Here is a 17,817-nt window from a genome sequence, read left to right as displayed (position 1 = left end):
AAGTCGAGCTGGTAGAAGACGTGACACCGGAAGCGGTCACGCTTTTCGTAGGGGCCTTGCAAGGCGATGCATCGCCGAGCCTCAAAGCGCTGAGGGCAGCGACGGCAATGGCGAGATAACGCATCGCGGCGGGTTGGGTCCTGGATGGACTAAAACGAATGACTAGCGAAACAACACAACAAAGCGAAAGTGGTGGCGACTCGTGTAGAGCCTCCTGTTGCCTCACGACGATTCAAAAGAGTGAACAAAAAGGTCGGTGGTGGAGAGGGAAAAGGGAAAGGCGGCAAGTTGACGCTTTAAGAACAACCCGACAAAGGAATCATGGGGAATGACGGGAGCCAATCATGGAAATCACCGTACGATCAGACCAGCGCACTAAGATTGATAGGAACACACTATTAAAAGCTATGGAACCCAGGGTCATCGGCGGGACGGGGTTGTGTTTGCGTATACGGGAAAAAGGGGGTCCAACACGACGAGCCGGGGGAAGGGTTTTAGGAGAGCCGCAACGAGTCGACGACGACCAGGCAAAGCGAGCAGCGAGTCGCGAGCCAACCGTCTGCACCCATCCATTGATTCATGGAATCATCATGGGCGGACTCTTCCACGCCCGCCCTGCGCTAATAGCCCGCATCTGGCGACTCAGCTTGCCCCTGGGCCTTGTAGACGCTGGTGACAATGGTGACGACCCTGAACGGCCCTGAACGGCCCAGGGTAATATTGGCACGCTAGCGAATACGGGTGGCAGATCTGGGTTAAGCGCCAGCCCAGAATACTCCATCGTGGAGGTTCCATCGCCCGGTAGTTTCGGCTCCGACCCTGGAGGGGACGACTTGTTCGGGAAAGACGGCCTTGGCGAGCGTTGCAATATGGTGAGACGACCATGCACAAGTGGGGAGAGGCGGCTTTCGGCTGCAGGTACGCGGAAATACACCGTGGCAGGGATGAATGACATGGGGCTTCTTTTCCGGTCTTCTCAATGCGAGGTTGAGTCTGGGAGACAACCAGACGATCTGGTCTGTGAGGCTAAGCCGTGATCGACAGGTAATCGCCCTGAGGAAGCTTCCATCGTACAGCCTTACCGGCCCTACAAGTTTGTTCGATGTGATGCGTTAATCTGGATTTAAGATACGCTAAGCAGTCGATAGTCGTTAGTCGGTCGTCGTCAGCATCGCGTTCTAAAATAGCGTGGTTTTAGACATTCAGCCAACACGTCATCGCTTCTCGACTACCCTAGACCTTCCACGCTTTTTTTGCAAAATGTCAGGATGATCCCAAGGATAGGAAGGATTTAATGGAGTGATGGACAATGTGTAGATGTTGATGTGTTGTGCACTAATCGTCATCTCTACCCCTGCGTGTAGGCTCAGTGCTAAGATGACGCGAGACTTTGTCATCTTTGGCTTAGGTTCGGATGGCTCGGACTTATCACCAAGCGCAAGAATTCTCTGTAACAGACGGTCATTGATGAATAGAATGCTATTATTTTAGATTCTACCACAGTGGAAGATCGTAAACATTTTCTCTTTAGGTGACATTGGTGATTTGGGGGTTTAAGTTGGTTGTGGTGTAAACGATCTTGATTTATGTGAAGGGCTCCGTGATTTTACTCCAGTTTAGTCAACTAAATTTGCATTATTTCACATTTCGTCTTCATTCAGGTTCAAAGAACTTGGGTTTCACGTTTTTACAAACTGGTTGGGGGTTATTATTTTATCCGGCTGCTTACAAAACCCAGCAAGAAATGAACAACCTGGCTCAACAGCACCAGATTTGGGTCATCTTGTCTGCAACAGCGGCTTCAGAAAACAGACCTACGGGTTTTGACAACGAGCATGACATTATCTGTGACGATCCAGGTTACATGCATCATCGGCTACAGAGTAGTGCATCGAATTCCCCGATCAATTCACCATCGCTGACAAACCTGTCTTCAACATTGAATTTCCCGAGTCAGGTCAACACTGTAGACAAATCAGTCTCCAACACCTGGCACTCCTCTGGAAGACCCCACAAATTCTATTTCCATCCTCAAGCACGCTGCTCTCACGCTGGCAATGCACCGGCATCGCGAACATCCGCACAGCAATAAATGCTGCTCGGTGGAGTCCTGCAAACGCAGCCGGACCGGGCATGACGAACTGATTACTGCATTTAAGTAACAAGTCAGTCAGTGGATTCTTGGCAAAACTCTTCAGCGCGGGGATAACGTGGTAATAACGCCTTTCCCTGCGTTGTCCTGACTCAAACTGCCATTAATTTAGCAAAACAAACCAAATCGTCCACCCATGACACCATACGAAGTTTCAGTGGCGCGGTGGGGCCGCTGAGGAAGAAAACCCAGCAAAAACCCAGCAAAGACCCAGTTCAGACCCATATATCTCACCGGAAGAGGTGATGTCACCTGAAGTCATGTTGGTGGAGACCATGCCATGTGCCGACAGTCCGTCTTGGCACGATGGAAATATGTGGGCGATTTCGGCCGAATCGTAGGGAGTGCCGAGAGCGAAATCATGGTGATGTCTCGGGTATTTCGCCACGATACGGTTGCATCTGCCTTATGAAGGCGTCTACTAAATACCATCTTGCGCTACGTCCATGTTCGCATTCACTACGGTATAAATGGTCTCTCTGCCAGGTCGTAGTGCCATCTAGCGTGTCATTAGATGCTTACGTGGCGCAATTCAAATGAAATTTGCAGAAGCAGCGCCACCATCTGACCAGACTGGATGATTTTGTGCCGGCTCTGCTCTACCGTCCCACCTTAATTCCAAGCATACTGCTAAGGTTATGAACTTCGGAGATATCCATACTTCCGCGGTTAGAGTCACGTCACACAGCCAATAGCTCGACATCCTTGGTCCACAAGACTGGGTGGCGTTGAGCCACCAGGGAGTAATTGCCCCTGCCCGCTGCTCTCCCGGTTATCCGGCCGTCTCCAGGCTCCCCTGGATTGCTGCTCAAGGCCAAGTCAAACGATCCAGTCGGCTGCGTCAGCCAAGGCACGGATCAACCGTGACTCTGGGATTCGGGAGCACCATCCGGACGATCCACCTAATGCCTACGTCAATTGGTGGGCACAACGGTCGTCAGAAGCTCGGATTCCAAGACGTCTCGGCGACAAAGTCGATGGTTTCCTGATTATGGGGTGAGAAGGCGTATGTCTAGTACACCTTGCCCGTAGCCATGTCGGAGACGGAGCTTAGTATGTGTATAGCCTTCATGTAGTCAGCGGCCGGAGGGCGACTGGTGTAATTTCACTCTCTTCAGGAGCTGACTTCGCCAGCGAGAGAAGTCTGCTGCAAAGGCAGAATATCATCACGTGTTGGAACTCTCTTGTCTCAATGTGGCTGAGTATCGTGGCCCGTTGACGTCAAACACCCAATCACAATTTGTATCAACACAGACGATAACCTGGTCGTAAAACACCATATCAGAGGTGTCGTATTGCAAGATCATCTTCCAACATATACTATAAGTAGATAGATATTACTAGGCTATCTATTTACCTTTCGATTTACCTGTAGGGACTTTCCACAATTTGAAGCAACCCTTTCAATCTCTCGCTTAGCTCAAATTTCTCCCTATTACTCTTTCTCTCGCTCGGAATATTCTGTATCCTTGACTCGAGTACTGAAACATCGCGCTTAAAAAGAGGATGAAACAAGGCCCAGAGGAAGTCACGACTGGCGCGTAGTAACTCGTCGCGTTTGTTCTTCCAATCCGATTCGTTCCGTGTTATCTGCTCTTCCAGCATGTCATACTCTGCTTTTGTTCTGAGACCATCTTCAAGTTTTGTCCGGTTGATGTTGTTGAGATTCCCGCCATTCTCAAAGAGTTTCTGCAACATTGACAAATCATAGTTGAAGTGTGGGTAGCTAGCTCGATGCTCGCTCCAAAGACTCATACTTTTGGCAATGCACGCGACGATGATATCCATTGCGGTTCGATTTTGCGTATCTCGTACATTCGGGTCGGCTCTGAGCTCAAGCAACGCTTTCAACACCTTCAGATTTGGTAAAGTAGCGGGGCCGATGTGCAAGGACACACTGCCGGAAGAACCTCCGTCGTCGTCTATATAACTAGTCATTGACAAGTTCACAGCAATGTTGATCAATGGCTGGAATTGGCCCTTGATTGTACTTGAAGGGAATTGTAGATCCCTGACATCTTTTCCACATTGCTTGACAAACTTGGGGAGCATTGGCAATTGTTCAAAGCACCACGGCAGTCGAGTACCAGATGGTGCGATGACAACTTGATAAGCCTCCGCCATGGAGAGAGTATTGAAAGCGGTCATGATCGACTCTTCGTATCTGGAGAAATCGTCGTCGGGAAGTTTCCAAGGCATGGAAAGTATCTTGGCACCCTTAGCCTTTTTCGTTACCTCGAGGGATACAAAGAAATCAACCACTTCTTTCCGGCCATAAACCACGGCCCACCACAACGCATTCATTGGAATTTTCCAAGTGTCCGAGATGGATCTGTTGACAACTTCACCAAGTGTATCAGGCTTGGCAAGCTTCAAAAGAATTGCTATTTCCTCGACGCAGCTTTGAGTCTTCCGTCCTGGCCACATTGCTGAGATTGGACGAGCAATAGCGAGGAAATGCAAAGGCGAAAGACCGAGGACTGTATTTATGATTAATTACTCAATGGCCGAAATAAAGAGTGAAATTTTTATAGCTCACCTTGGGCTTGAGTTGATTGGGGTCTTGGGAAGGCCACGCCCACTGGATTGGGTGCTCTCGTTGTTGGATTGGGTGCTCTTGTTATTGGATTGGGTGCTCTCGTTATTAGATTGGGTGCTCTCGTTGTTGGATTAGGTGCTCTCGTTATTGGATTGGGTGCTCTTGTTGTTGGATTGGGTGCTCTCGTTGTTGGATTAGGTGCTCTCGTTATTAGATTGGGTGCTCTTCTCCATGGATTGGGTGCTCTCGTTTTTGTATTGGGTGCTGTGATCGTCGGATCGCCTATTGTGTGGTTACTACACCTCACCCCGTCCACGAACGCTAATAGCGGGTTTCCCTCTCTTAACATGTGTACTTTGATACAGTCCCAGCATACTTCACGTGGGCATGAATGAGTTATGGATCCCGCAACGACGAAATTACTTTTCAAGTAATGGAGAGCCAGATCTGCCGCTTCATCGATACCTAGCTTCTCCATCTCGTCTAAGCAGGACTGGAGCCTGTCCCGGGTTTCGGCTGGAACTGGAACAGAAAGATCTGGTTGACTAGTGGGTATCATTTCTTTCCACAACTCCTCGTCTGGATCCCTACTCTGGCTGCAGATCTTGGCCATTAGGGCCATGGAGCTCAAGGTGGAAGCATGATCACGGCCAAATACATCCATGTTTGCTTCAACACCTCGAATTCCGTGGGCTTTGGCTACTTCCCAGTCTGGAGGATCGTTGGAATGAGCCTCAGCAAGGAGCGTGTGAGCCGCGCCTTCTTGAGCGCCCTGAAGGGGATGTTGCTTGAGAACCCATGCCAGGATGGGGATGACATTTGCCGATTGTTCACACTGCATCATAGCGGTGCATAGAACAATTCGGAGGTTTACAATTGTTGTAACATTCCCCGTTGAATCTGGCTGGTCGGGGTCCAGTGAGGTCTGATCATATGGCGCGAGGATCTGAACAATGTTGGCAAAGGATTTCTCCTCAAGGAATTTTTCCGCCATCTCCAACCGGGCCTCGTCGAGTTTAGCCCTGATATCGGGAAACTGCCGACAGACTGAATCTGCTATTTGGCCCACTGGCTGAGTCTCAACCACTGCTTTTGCCAACCACTTAGCGAGAATATCCCTCTGTCGCGCATCGTCCGGATCATTGCTTTCGCTCAGGAGCCGGATTAAGTGAGGGATGGCCGGTTCAAAAAGCTTCGTTTTCATCAGGCTTTCGGCTTTCCTCAAGCGCCTCTGATGCATCTCGTCTACAAGGCTGAGTCCACTGCTTGTAGCAACACTAGACAACCCAGAGGTTGACCTGGAGGCGGTTGTGAGGGATTGACCCAGAGGAGACCTGACTGTTGATGGCAGAGAAAGGCTCGAGGCAGTATCGAGCTCGACATCATTGGCCCACGATGCTATGGTCTCCCGCTGCTTTCCTTTCATGGGAATGCCGATGTCGACTAGATGATCAAACTCGGGTATGGACACCAAGTCTGAGACGGCGTCATTTTTCGCTGGCCTCTTCTTTTCGTTGCGATACCGAAAATAGGTTGTGCCGGATTTCATTGATGCGCAGTCCACACTTGATGCGTAACTCTTGGCATGAGCGGCGAGACGTTTCGTTGTATCGAGCATTGAATTGGTCTCTTCTGCGATCTCAACCCTCAGATCCATCTCAGCCATGAGCTTCTCTTGTAGGGCCATGGACGCTACTTCGCCTTCCTTCTTTTGGGACGTGGCAAGGTTCGGAATTTTCTCTTTAAGTCCTCGGATTGTATCTTCGTTACCCTCTAAGGTGGAGTGACCCGCGGCGACCTCTGTAGTCACGTCGAGCGATCTTGCGAGATGATTCTGTTGTGCTCGGGCCATGGAATCCTCGATGTCAGCCAAACGGCCATCGAGTTTTTCGAGGAGGCCCACGACTTCATTCTCATGCGCATCGTGAGTGCTGGCAAACGTTGAGCTCCTGTTAATGTGTCAGTGCTATCAAGCCCGAGAAATACCACAAGAGCTAGGGGTCTGACATTTTCCGGATGAGGAAAGGCACTTGAAGAGCCGACGTGTAGGTGTTGATGCATAAACGAAAGTGATGTATGTCGCTATCGTAACGTTTCATCTTGATGTAAGTCCTCACAGCTACTGCTGAGGACCTTTCTCGACTAATTTCAGTGAAGATCGCATTGAGCCTGTGATAGGTTCGTTGAAATCCCCCGAGAAGTCTCTCGACGTCAGGTTGCTCCCACCAAGACTGTACCATGTCGCTTGAGGTGTGACCCTGAATAGCCTCCTTGAACATCGAAATCAAACAGCTTGTGGCGTGGAGTTGGCCATCAAAATCCCGCAATGTTTCTTCGATGCCCCGAATTTCCGTGTAGGCTTGGGTCGTCTGCATGACTGTGTTCCCGAGGAGTTGAACCAGCTGGAGCACTGCTGCCGCCCCCGAGATGGCCTCCATCGTTACGTGTGACGATTTTAGGAAGTAACAGAGGAGTGGAGTGCCAACAAAGGACGAGATGAAAGCTGGAGGGGACAGCTTGGGTATTCATTTTTCAGCCGGAATCTCACATTTCAATAGTGCGCGACTTGCATGAGGCTGACCACCCAAAGGGTTGAAAGTGTAACCCAAGGCAGCCCAAAGGCCAATCACATCACGGCGCAAGGCATAAGTGAGACGTCAAAGGCAACTAAATCATCTGACTATTTAAAGGCCTGAGGCAAGAATTTACACTTCCTCATGGATCCATTACGGTCGAATCGATCAAGGCTATTGCCTAGTTCCGCTGGACCGGCCGAAAGAGGGGTTTCTGACACCGCTTCTGATGAAGGTCATTATATCAACCTATCAGAGGTTCCAGAGCAAATGGTCATCTTGCAGGCTTTCAAAATAAATCGCCTCTTTGGGGCTGGTGTGTAGGTTGGTAAAGTGCGGCAACGATGATGTTGTGGGTTATTGTCTCAGCACCACGTGTGGGAGTTGCAAACAAACTGTATTCAATGAGCCACCGCATTCTAAAGAATCTAGATGGGCCCTTCTACTAACTTAATTAAAAAGCTTGTTTAGCACTCGGTCCACCTTTCCAGTCTCACGAGGTGCGTAAATAGCTTCGTAGTTGTCAATCTCCTCCTTCAAACCGCCAAGGCTCAAATCTGCAGTCCCTGGTCGAACGTATTTGGTCCTGAACATCACCTTCCAGCCCAAAAACATGATGACAAAGAAAGCGATCATGCCGTAGTCAAGGAAAAACCACATAACGTCCCACCCGCCACTTAGAAATAAACTGTACCCCCCAGCCAGTAACATAAATGTGGTGCCACCCATTGCGAGATAGGATGTGTACGGCTGAAATCGCCCCTTGTATGGGAGAGCATCGCGTGAAATCCCCTGTTTCTTTAAAGCGGAATAAAAGTGTCGGTATGTCAGGGCTGTGAAGCCGTAGTTGATCAATTGACAGCACGTCACCAGATCGACAAGGTAGGTCATCACTTCGGCAGAGGAGCTGTTGACCTGCAAAAAGGAGAGAAGGCAGAAACAGAGAGAAAAGAGAAGAGCCCAAATTGGGACACCGCCTTTTGTGCACTTCGAGAAGAATCGAGGTGCGTGGCCTTCGATCGACATGCCATGCAAGGTACGAGTCGCCGAAAAGAGAAGACCATTTCCGGCGCTAAAGATGGATGTCATGATCAAGGCATTGACAAGGTGAGGAAGACCGTGGATTTTGAGCCGCTGCATGGCAATGATGTATGGTCTAAATGTGATTAGCCTGCGTGATCAATGTGACATGTCTCAAATTCAGAAGACTTACGATGCAGCACCTGTACCAGACCCAGAGATATCGCCTCCCAGGATGGCCAGGAGGGTTGAGTCGTTGGACGGAATGACAATGCCCATGCAAAGAGCAGATCCTACGAAGAAGACGAGAATACGCCAAACGAAGGATCGATAGGCGGGAGGCAGAATTTTTCGGGGATTCTCGGACTCGGCAGCAACCATAGATATATACTCTGGTCCACAGATCCTAGAATTCTTAGACAGCATCCAACGAGAGGGGATCGGGAAATGCTTACGAGAAACTGGCCTGATATAAGCATGACAAAATGCCCAGGAACCTACCCGTCCCGCCAGGAACAATATGCTCAACAAATGCCCCTGGGTTATTCCAATATCTGAACCCATACGCATCGTGCAATGGGTTTCCCCCGACCATGGTGATGAAGGTGAAGAAAAACAACCCAACCATCAACAGAACCTTGAAGATTGACAGGTAGAACTCGGATATTCCGAAATACCTCACCGTGACGACGTTGAGGAGCGCATACAGCACAATCATGACGACAATGATAGCCTCGACAGGGACTTTATCAGTCCAAAAGGTTATCATAATGTTCATCGCAACGATTTCAAAGGGTACAAGGAACGCCATGTTGAGAAAGAAGTTCCAAGCCATGGCGAAGCCCAACGCGCCGTCAACCCACTCGCTGCCAAAGCGGATAAAGGGTGACGGCACAGGGAGGTAGGTGACCATCTCGGCAAAGCACTCATTAACCGCCCACATGACAATTCCCCATATGAAGAAGGCGATGAAGAGGCCGGCAGGTCCTCCCTTGGGGAGAGCAGAACCCATCTGCACATAGAGAGCTTGAAGCTCGTCAGCCTTGCTCATGCCAAAGTTGTAGAGGTCTTGACTTACAAGTACCGATTGCACCTCCGATAGCAAAGAGCTGCACTTCTTTCCCCCGCAACTTGCGATGCAGAGCTTGCGAGCCAGCGGTTACGTCAATCGTCGTGCCCACGGCGGCATCATGGTCAGCACCCATGTCGGGCTTGCTTTCGGTGGACGACACCGGCGGTCCCTTTTCGAAATAATCGGTGGCCGACATATTGTTTCTCTTAAACAGGGAAGATTTTAATTCGAGCGGAGATCGTGCGCATGCCAATGCAACGATGGGAAGCACTGTCGTGACCTTGAAGATGTCGGCACGTTGGGTCCTATTATTGGGCCTTGTTGGAGCTGACGTGTGTTTAAAGAAATTCCATGGCAGCGAGACAAGGGTTCAATACACCCTGTCAGCACCGAAATATCTCCAGAGACACTTTCTTATCAATAGAAACCGCGTTTTGACCGATTCTCTTGGGTGTGGAAATCGGACGGGGATATGAGGGCAATAGTGGATAAGACGGGGGTTACCCAGCCATGATTAGTGCGTGTTGTCGTGTTATCAGACCGTAACGATGTAACGATAGCCGTTGTGAATCCCAGCATAAAATGTGCTGCTATCTGAATCATCTCGTGAATCGGCTGCTCCGACATACGATGTGCCTTGCGACATAACCACTTGGTGGTGTCATGTAGCCTGCTATGTCTCCTGCCATGTCTATCATGGAAATGCCAATATGTAGGAATATCTTGTACAGATTGTAGGTTTGACCGTTTGATTAATTATTTAGGTAGGTCTTGGTTATAATTTCCTTCGGTGCTGGATTGTGCCCTGCAAGGCCAATTCCACGTGCAGACCCGAATACACGACACGAATCAATCCACTCTCTATCCCACTACGAGAGAGCATCAGCAAGAAGGACTCATCGAACACTCATTTCATCTAGTTCAGCTAATTCCGAAATACCTGGAAGCATTCGGACGGGTTCCCTCGAATATGGAATGGTGTCTTGCCTTTTAGGTTGTCGTCGGATCCGAAATATGTTGATGAATACTGACATCTACTGGCTTGGAGAGTTGAACAGTTCATATTATTTATTGTTTCAATTGAGTAGTACAGTAGTCGGTTAATCCACTGTATCTTGCTTGCTACTGCTTGAAATGGCCATTCGATAAAAATTCCTCATATTGATAATGAGGCTGAAACTCAACGAAAAGTGTTTCCTACATTTCTTGTTAGTAGGTACTCTTAGTAACAGAAATATGAGGCTCTAACGTACTGGGGTGCTAGCCATCTTAAAGTTGTAAGCAGCTTCCTCGTCACTCACGATCTTCTTCTCGAGTCCAGTCGCGTGGGCCAATAGTTGCACCTTGCAACTTCTCTCCATCAAACAGAACAGAAAGGCTGCCTCGTCGACGGTCTCTCCTACGGTTAGGAGTCCATGATTCATCAGAATTGCAGCTTTTCCATCTCCAAGGCTTTCAGCAATCCTTTGGCCCTCAGACGACTCGTTCGCGATACCGCCGTAGTCCGAGTATACGGAATGGGCCTTGTAGAAGTAGCACACGTCTTGGTTGATCATCTCAAGCGGTTTTGCAAATGCAGACCATGCGCGGCCATGAACCGAGTGCGTGTGGCAGATTGCGTGGACGTCCTTCCGTGAGCGGTGCACCGCGCTGTGGATCTGGAAGCCGGCGGCGTTGATTGAGCCATCCACATTCCCTCCGATCACATCGCCATCCACGTTGACGCAGATCATGTCGCTGGCCTTTAGCATTCCAAAGTGTACTCCGAGTGGGTTGATCCAGAACTGATCCTCGAACTCAGGGTCTCGTACGCTGATGTGTCCTGAAATGCCCTCCGCATAGCCTTCTCGTGCGAATACACGAAAGGCAGCAGCCATATGCTCCAGTTGCCACTGTCGCTTCTCAGCATTCGACTTGAACTGGGGGATGCCGGGAAGCGCCTTGCCCTTGTGGGCCATGGCGGCCATAGGGTCGACATGTTTGGTGACGGTAGTTTCAACACCAGGTTGGGATGTAATGGGCAGGGTTGCTGACGGCGCCATCTTGACGAATTGCTAATGACTGGGTGTAGATATGATGCCAAGACGATAGGCGGAAAATGTAGATATCAAGTTTTAGCAGATCTGGGTTGATTGCAAATTATCTGATATAATGCCAGCCATCTGCTTGTCCTAAATACAGCCAGGGAAACCCTACATTTCCCACGAAGCATCTCTCTCATAAGCTCTTGTGACTTGTGCACTGTGGTCCGAATGGAAGCCCGACATGCAATTTAGTGCATAACTACGATGAATACTGCATAGTGTGTCTCCGGGTCAAAGCTAAGATAAGAAAAATACTGCGCAGGATTGTCGGGCATTCCGATTATCTGTTCGGACTGTCCGACAGATAAAATGTGGGGAAGATAAGATGCACGCTGGACATGGCCATCTGACGACTCGTTACCATTTAGAGACGTCATAACTTCCCTGCACAGCGGGGAGATTAACCGTCAAGCCGGTAGCAAATTGAACGTGGTGCATTAAACATGGCTGGAAGTTTTGCCCGCGGCGGTGAGTTGGAGAGGTGACCCAAGAGCTACTCACATCTAACGCAAATCATAGGTGCCGAGGCTATGTCCAGCAACATTGTGCCCTTGACAATTCTGGCTTTCGTCGCCTACCTCATCTATCATCTCATCTACCAGCCGCTGTACGCGACTCCCTTGCGAACAATCCCGGGCCCAAAGTCCTTTGCAGTAACCAAGTGGCGACTGGCACTTTCCGACTACTATGGAGTGAGAACATCCAAGATTCACTCCTTGCATCAGGAGTATGGCACTGCCGTGCGCATCGGCCCGAATGAAGTGTCATTCTCGTCTATGTCCGCCTTGAGAACAATATACGGTGCGGGATCCGGTTTCGAGAGGACAACCTTCTACAGAATGTTTGACGTATACGGACGCCAGAACCTCTTCACCTTCGCTAGCACGAAGCAGCATGCGGAGAGAAAGAAAGCGCTCGCTCACGCCTATTCCAAAAGCGTAATACTATCACCCAATGCAATTGCAAAGCCCCTCATAGAGAAGAATGTGAAGGAGTACCTGGAACTTCTGGACCACGAGAAGGGAGCGGCCGAGGAAATATTCCAGAGTCTGCACTGGTTCAGTCTTGACAGTATCACCGGGTTTCTCTATGGAGCTCAACATGGGGGAACGCACGCACTAACAGGAGATGAGACGGATAGGAGAATGCTCAATGACATCGTTGATCATAGCCGAAGATACCTGAGCTGGTACGCGGTGCATTTGAAAAGTTACACCAAGTGGCTCTACACTCGCACTGGAGTCATGGAGAAAATTGTGACTAATTGTGGGTTGCTGCCCATGCAAAAGCCTGCAACGTATACTGGTATTCGAGCGCACGCGCTTAAATCGTGGACCATTTTTGAGACTGCCGTGACAGCAAGAGGCCTGGAAGAAAATTCGTCGATTATGGAGAAGTTGTGGAAACACAATGAAACCGGCAAAGGCACCCGACTCGATGGCCTCGACATGGCCTCCGAATTAGCGGACCATTTTCTCGCTGGAATCGATACGACGAGCGATACCGTAATGTTTACGATATGGGCTCTCTCACGGCCAGAAAACTGGAAGTATCAGGAGAAATTGATCGAGGAGGTCGATGGTATCCCCGACACGGATTGCAACCACAATGGCCACCCCACGGTGGAGGCTGCAGACAAGTTACCATACCTTGACGCCGTGATCAAAGAGACGCTTCGTCTGTATGCCCCGTTGCCGGCATCAGAGCCGCGCTCAATGCCCGTTGACACAACCATTGACGGCTATTTGATTCCAGCTGGGACTGTGGTGAGCATGTCGCCGTACACGCTCCACCGCAATCCGGACGTGTTCCCAGAACCCCTGAAGTTCAAACCGGAACGGTGGCTAGGCCAGTGCGGAGATCTTGCAGAGATGAAGAAGTGGTTCTGGGCATTTTCAAGCGGAGGCCGCATGTGCATTGGTTTGCAGTAAGCTCGGCCAAAGACACGGAATTAAGTCGCTCTAATAACCATTTCCAGCCTTGCCATGGCAGAGATGACAACACTGTTAGCTGCGATTTACAGGGAATACACAACTAGTGGGTACGAACGACAACAGGGAGTGAGTCCCGGCATTACAAGCCGTTTCGAGGTTTTCTATGATGAGACCTTCCCAAAATACGAGGTCAGTGAAGATTCAACAGTGAGCATAAAACTCACAGGCTGATTGTATCTGGTTTAGGAACATAAATGTTGGATCGACTTTCAAAAGCGGAAAGCGTCACCTCAATAGGATGCAAACGGGACAGCGAGGACACCAACTTCATTATGCTGTAACGCTACGACATGATATTTGAGAGTTTAGGTCGACCGTAGGCAAAACTTTTCTTGAGATTCAATCTAACTCAAAATATACTGGTTGATCACCACTCCCATTGTTTCATTCTTGATTTCTTTGTCCTTCACCCACTTATCATACCCTTCTTCCACATCCACAAAGGCGCTTCTGCCAATTGACCCCGCACACGCCGTGGCAACTCATGACCAACATTCTTCCACAAAACGCACTAGGCGTCCTGTATCTCTTTCACCAGTGCCTGTCCGTGCTCCACTCAAAGAACTGGTCCTTGGCGGCCTGGATCACCGTTGTGGGGTGTATCCGCCGGGAACCGGGAACTCGGTTGACAGGCCAGTGTCGAGGCGGTCAAGGCGGATGATGAAGTGTTGAGGGTCGCCGGCTGGGTTAAAGATCTGGATCATATCCTACTGCTATTCAAGTATTGAACCAGAGTGGCCGGTGATGAGGACAACAATGGGATTGGATGGGTCACCAAAGGTTTGATAGCATATTCGCACGCCAGTTGAGAGGGTGAGAAAGAGCTCTTCGGAGGCATCCATTTTCTGGGCAGGTGTTTTTCCGTACATAGGCTCGGTTTGGTTCGTCTACTACACAAGTGTGTAGTGCTGAGAAGCCCGGACTTGAAACCCGTTGCGAGTTGTCTGCTCACCGCAAATGTACGCACTATTCCCACTCATGCAAGTCACATGACTCCGTTCCCACAGTTACGAGTGAAGATTCTATTCTACTTGTTTTCTATTCACTTTATAATGTTGCTTATGTCAAGTTAACACGGCCTGGTTTAAAACCGGACACCGAATAGCACGCACATTAACTACAGCACAATGACTAATCCCTTGAACCCGATTTTTGGACAATGGGTCTGTCCTGAGATCTACTCCAAGTAAGTCGACTCTGACTGAGAGGAATGGGACGTTAGCAGCTTTATTTAAGAGCTTATTACTGTCGCTCCCTTTCGACGTTTCGAAGACGGACTTAGCTAAATGGACCTTAAATCTTACGGGTAAGACGACATAAAACTTTTTTGAACACAGGATCACTGTTTTATACTCTACTTAAAAAAAAACCAGAACCTCGAAAAAATACGAGAACCTCCTTTGAGTCAAACCATTCCCCTAGAGGTGATTGGTCCCGTACGTCTGCAAAGATTAGTAATCTGCCTGATGAGTTGGACAGATTCTCAAATGGCTGCCTGGAGAGCGCAAGACAACATTGAAACCTCACATGAGAGCAAAACACTAGACTCTCGAAGCGATAACGCAATGTACAAAATGAGCATCGAAGCCCTGCCAATCGAGATCCTTACTGAGATCTCAACATCTTTGGCTTACCGCGATATCGCTGCTTGGCTTCTCACAAACCGCCAATTCGAGGAGCGCATCACACCTATTCTGTACAGAAAAGCCGAGTCGTACAGATCAATTTTCGCCGCGGAAGATGAACCACACGACTCGGAAAAGGACACATCACCAAGTACAAACGTCCGCCGGCCGTATATCCTGGCCTGGGCTGCGAAGCATGGGCACATCAGCACCATCAACAAGATTCTAGCCATCGAAGACATCGCACCTTTCATCAACAGAACACCTCCGATATGTGACTCAGACTATGAGCTTGGCAATCTAGGGCTGGCGCCTCTGCATCTGGCAGCACTTCATAGCCACCTCGATGTTATTGACTTCCTTATCCAACTAGGGGCTGATGTGGATACAACCATCCAAGACTTCGTACGCCCCATCTATCTGGCTCGTCACGAGGCAACGGTCCGATGTCTTGTTCGCCATGGAAGCTCAGTGCACTCTAAAGACGCCAGTCTCACGTCGCCTTTGGCATACTCCATCTCATGTCAGGTGGAGCCAAGCGTGATAGAATGCTTCCTCGAACTCGGGAGTGATCCCAATGACGCCTCTGGCATCTCCGCAGTCGACATGGCTTTGCGTGCTGGTCACCTCAAAGCCCTGGAGCTTCTTCTAAAAGCAGGATGTGATGTTTCGGATCCCTCTCCGCCCGAGGGTTCCCCAATATTCCGTGCAATCGGCAAATTCCAAGAGATGAGACCAGATATTGCCTTGGGAGCGGTCCGTCTCCTGCTTGATTTCGGTGCCCCGGTAGATGGAGGAAAATTCGTGACTGTCGGTATACAACAGGTCCGTAGTCTGCAGACTAATTTGGAATACGCGCTCGGCCATGGAAACAGGGGCGATATGGTGCGCCTCCTACTTTCCCGCGGTGCACAAGCAGACCCGAGCCGCAGTATTCTTTCGCCGCCTTGGCACGACGACAGAATGCTCTGTTCGACAACGCCGCTGTGGCGACTCATTTGTGACTATGGTTGGGGTATAGACGACGACCTGGACGAGACGATTTCTCTGATATCAGATTTCGTTGCGCATGGAGCCAAGGTTGATGGCCCGTATTGGTATGCAACAGTTCTCCATGTTGTCCTCGACAAATTTCGAGGGAGGCCCGGATGGGATCGAGTGGTTCTCTGCATGCTTGACCATGGAGCAGATGGACTGGCAAGAGCCGGGGACTCAGAGAGACAACCCCTTCATACGTTGCTCAACCAACAGCGGTGGATAGCGTGGTGGAAAAACGGGCGTGTAGACTCAAAGGCATTCCTAAAAGTGGTCCAGCGATTGCTCGACTTGGGATCTGATGTAAACCAGTTGGATGATGAAGGAACCTCGCCGCTATTGTTGGCTTGCTCTCTCCCTATCACCGTCAGTGCACGCGGATTCATCGAGCTATTGGTGTCTCATGGGGCGGATGTCAACACGTTCAAAGACGACAAAGACGATCATATGACACTTCTTGACTGTATTTTGAAATGGAGCGAACGCGAATTCGCGGGAGAGGTTTTTCAACGACTCGAGGCCATTGTTTCCACACCTGGATTTTCTACAACTTCCCATACGAGATGGGGATTTACGCCACTCCTTGAAATAGCAACCCGGGACACTGGACACAAAAAGAAGCACAAGGCCAACCGGAGACGAATTTTGAACTTGATTCTCCAACGTGGTGATGGAACGGAAATCCACCACAGAGTTGGCTCACTTGATCATCCTGACCTACGGAGGAGGTCCGTTACTTACCCCAGGGACGTCATGTTTCGACAGTACCGCGGCGGCACTCTCCTACACGTCGCATGTAACAGCCGTGACCCGGACTTGGTGAAGCTGGTTCTCGAGAAAGGCGGCGATGCTGATATCAACAAACTCAGCGACAGTGGCCTGACGCCGCTTATGGTCTTGGCGAAGAGTGCAATAGAGGGGGTTACGTGGGTCAAGGACTTTGCCGTGATTTGGCATCTCCTTGTCAACGCCGGCGCGGACACAGCAATGGAAAACCCGATGGGAGAGACAGCGCGAGGTATGTGCAAACGAGGCCTGTCTGCCAAGTGGGACGCTGCTATTGCAGGAACGTTGTATGCCGGTGGGAGAGCTGCTTTATTGCGGGACTGGGACTGGAGCGATGATCTTGAAGACTGGGATCAAATGTTTTTATGATAGTACTAGTACATGTTTCTTTCGAGGTGTTATTAGGTTGAGTGCTCAGAGTCATTTAGTAGAATTTGAGTTCAACTTGATATCATCCACAATGTGAGCAGATAGATTAGGGGAACATTATAGAGGTTGGCCTGAACTAATCATCTCATAATTTGCAGCTCACGTGGCCCTGCACTCGATGGTCAACATGGTCTCAATGACGCATGATCATTTGAATTATTGCGCCAGTTGAACTACATGTCCGAGACTTCCTCTGTATTTGAGGTATCATCCATGCATAATCCGAAGTCTGTGCTAGGAAGCGGGGATAAATCACTCCAGTCGATATCAGTGTCCATCAGCTCCAACAAGAAATCTTCCATGTCGAGGTTAAAGAAGTTGAGGGGTTGAGTAATCTCAGAATAGCCTTCAGAACCGTTTCCATGCTGAAAAGCAATATTCGGTAATGAAGGGTCGAAACTGAAGCTCAAGTCTCGCTGGTTCAGACGAGTCGTACTGAGCAGTTCTGTATGCTCAAACGGAAGTCCCTCCCCGAGGTTGTCAGCCGTACCATCAGCTGGGCAAACTG

General features: G+C 49.7%; 8 protein-coding genes across 8 annotated transcripts; 3 read left to right on the top strand and 5 right to left on the bottom strand.

Moving 5' to 3' along the window:
* Window positions 1-344: 344 nt before the first annotated feature.
* BGZ61DRAFT_521356 (uncharacterized protein) lies at window positions 345-704 on the top strand (the record flags this gene model as incomplete). Its single annotated transcript, XM_046252488.1, has 1 exon — window positions 345-704. The coding sequence occupies one exon, from the start codon at window positions 345-347 to the stop codon at window positions 702-704; it is 360 nt and encodes a 119-aa protein (XP_046099339.1).
* A 291-nt stretch (window positions 705-995) lies between these two features.
* Window positions 996-1,478, bottom strand: BGZ61DRAFT_459185 (uncharacterized protein). Its single transcript, XM_046246865.1, has one exon. The coding sequence runs from the start codon at window positions 1,395-1,397 to the stop codon at window positions 1,215-1,217; it is 183 nt and encodes a 60-aa protein (XP_046099338.1). The 5' UTR covers window positions 1,398-1,478; the 3' UTR covers window positions 996-1,214.
* A 1,708-nt stretch (window positions 1,479-3,186) lies between these two features.
* BGZ61DRAFT_556189 (uncharacterized protein) lies at window positions 3,187-7,129 on the bottom strand (the record flags this gene model as incomplete). The annotated part of the gene is made up of 3 exons (XM_046255649.1): window positions 3,187-4,632; window positions 4,692-6,640; window positions 6,699-7,129. The coding sequence occupies 3 exons, from the start codon at window positions 7,127-7,129 to the stop codon at window positions 3,518-3,520; spliced, it is 3,495 nt and encodes a 1,164-aa protein (XP_046099337.1). The 3' UTR covers window positions 3,187-3,517.
* A 585-nt stretch (window positions 7,130-7,714) lies between these two features.
* On the bottom strand, window positions 7,715-9,552 carry BGZ61DRAFT_482687 (amino acid permease; the record flags this gene model as incomplete). The annotated part of the gene is made up of 4 exons (XM_046249417.1): window positions 7,715-8,420; window positions 8,478-8,690; window positions 8,740-9,310; window positions 9,363-9,552. 4 exons carry the CDS (start codon window positions 9,550-9,552, stop codon window positions 7,715-7,717), a joined length of 1,680 nt encoding a protein of 559 aa, XP_046099336.1.
* Window positions 9,553-10,478: 926 nt separating this feature from the next.
* Window positions 10,479-11,398, bottom strand: BGZ61DRAFT_362218 (putative aldolase; the record flags this gene model as incomplete). The annotated part of the gene is made up of 2 exons (XM_046241341.1): window positions 10,479-10,553; window positions 10,610-11,398. The coding sequence occupies 2 exons, from the start codon at window positions 11,396-11,398 to the stop codon at window positions 10,479-10,481; spliced, it is 864 nt and encodes a 287-aa protein (XP_046099335.1).
* Window positions 11,399-11,961: 563 nt separating this feature from the next.
* Window positions 11,962-13,671, top strand: BGZ61DRAFT_428182 (putative benzoate 4-monooxygenase cytochrome P450; the record flags this gene model as incomplete). Its single annotated transcript, XM_046243738.1, has 3 exons — window positions 11,962-13,367; window positions 13,419-13,563; window positions 13,621-13,671. Exons 1-3 carry the CDS (start codon window positions 11,971-11,973, stop codon window positions 13,669-13,671), a joined length of 1,593 nt encoding a protein of 530 aa, XP_046099334.1. The 5' UTR covers window positions 11,962-11,970.
* A 355-nt stretch (window positions 13,672-14,026) lies between these two features.
* BGZ61DRAFT_459178 (uncharacterized protein) lies at window positions 14,027-14,333 on the bottom strand. Its single transcript, XM_046246864.1, has one exon. The coding sequence runs from the start codon at window positions 14,301-14,303 to the stop codon at window positions 14,148-14,150; it is 156 nt and encodes a 51-aa protein (XP_046099333.1). The 5' UTR covers window positions 14,304-14,333; the 3' UTR covers window positions 14,027-14,147.
* A 623-nt stretch (window positions 14,334-14,956) lies between these two features.
* BGZ61DRAFT_459177 (ankyrin repeat-containing domain protein) lies at window positions 14,957-17,381 on the top strand. The gene has a single exon (XM_046246863.1). It carries the CDS (start codon window positions 15,000-15,002, stop codon window positions 17,247-17,249), a length of 2,250 nt encoding a protein of 749 aa, XP_046099332.1. The 5' UTR covers window positions 14,957-14,999; the 3' UTR covers window positions 17,250-17,381.
* Window positions 17,382-17,817: the final 436 nt, after the last annotated feature.

This window comes from Ilyonectria robusta, assembly GCF_021365365.1.
Source record: "Ilyonectria robusta strain PMI_751 chromosome Unknown BGZ61scaffold_22, whole genome shotgun sequence".
Classification (NCBI taxonomy): domain Eukaryota; kingdom Fungi; phylum Ascomycota; class Sordariomycetes; order Hypocreales; family Nectriaceae; genus Ilyonectria; species Ilyonectria robusta.
Note: the sequence above shows the minus strand (reverse complement) of the source record. Positions and strands in the feature narration are given on the sequence as shown.

Excerpts from the sequence above, each read along its gene's own strand:
- BGZ61DRAFT_459177 (XM_046246863.1), top strand. The coding sequence starts at position 15,000 with ATGTACAAAATGAGCATCGAAGCCCTGCCAATCGAGATCCTTACTGAG.
- BGZ61DRAFT_459185 (XM_046246865.1), bottom strand. The coding sequence starts at position 1,397 with ATGACAAAGTCTCGCGTCATCTTAGCACTGAGCCTACACGCAGGGGTA.
- BGZ61DRAFT_459178 (XM_046246864.1), bottom strand. The coding sequence starts at position 14,303 with ATGTACGGAAAAACACCTGCCCAGAAAATGGATGCCTCCGAAGAGCTC.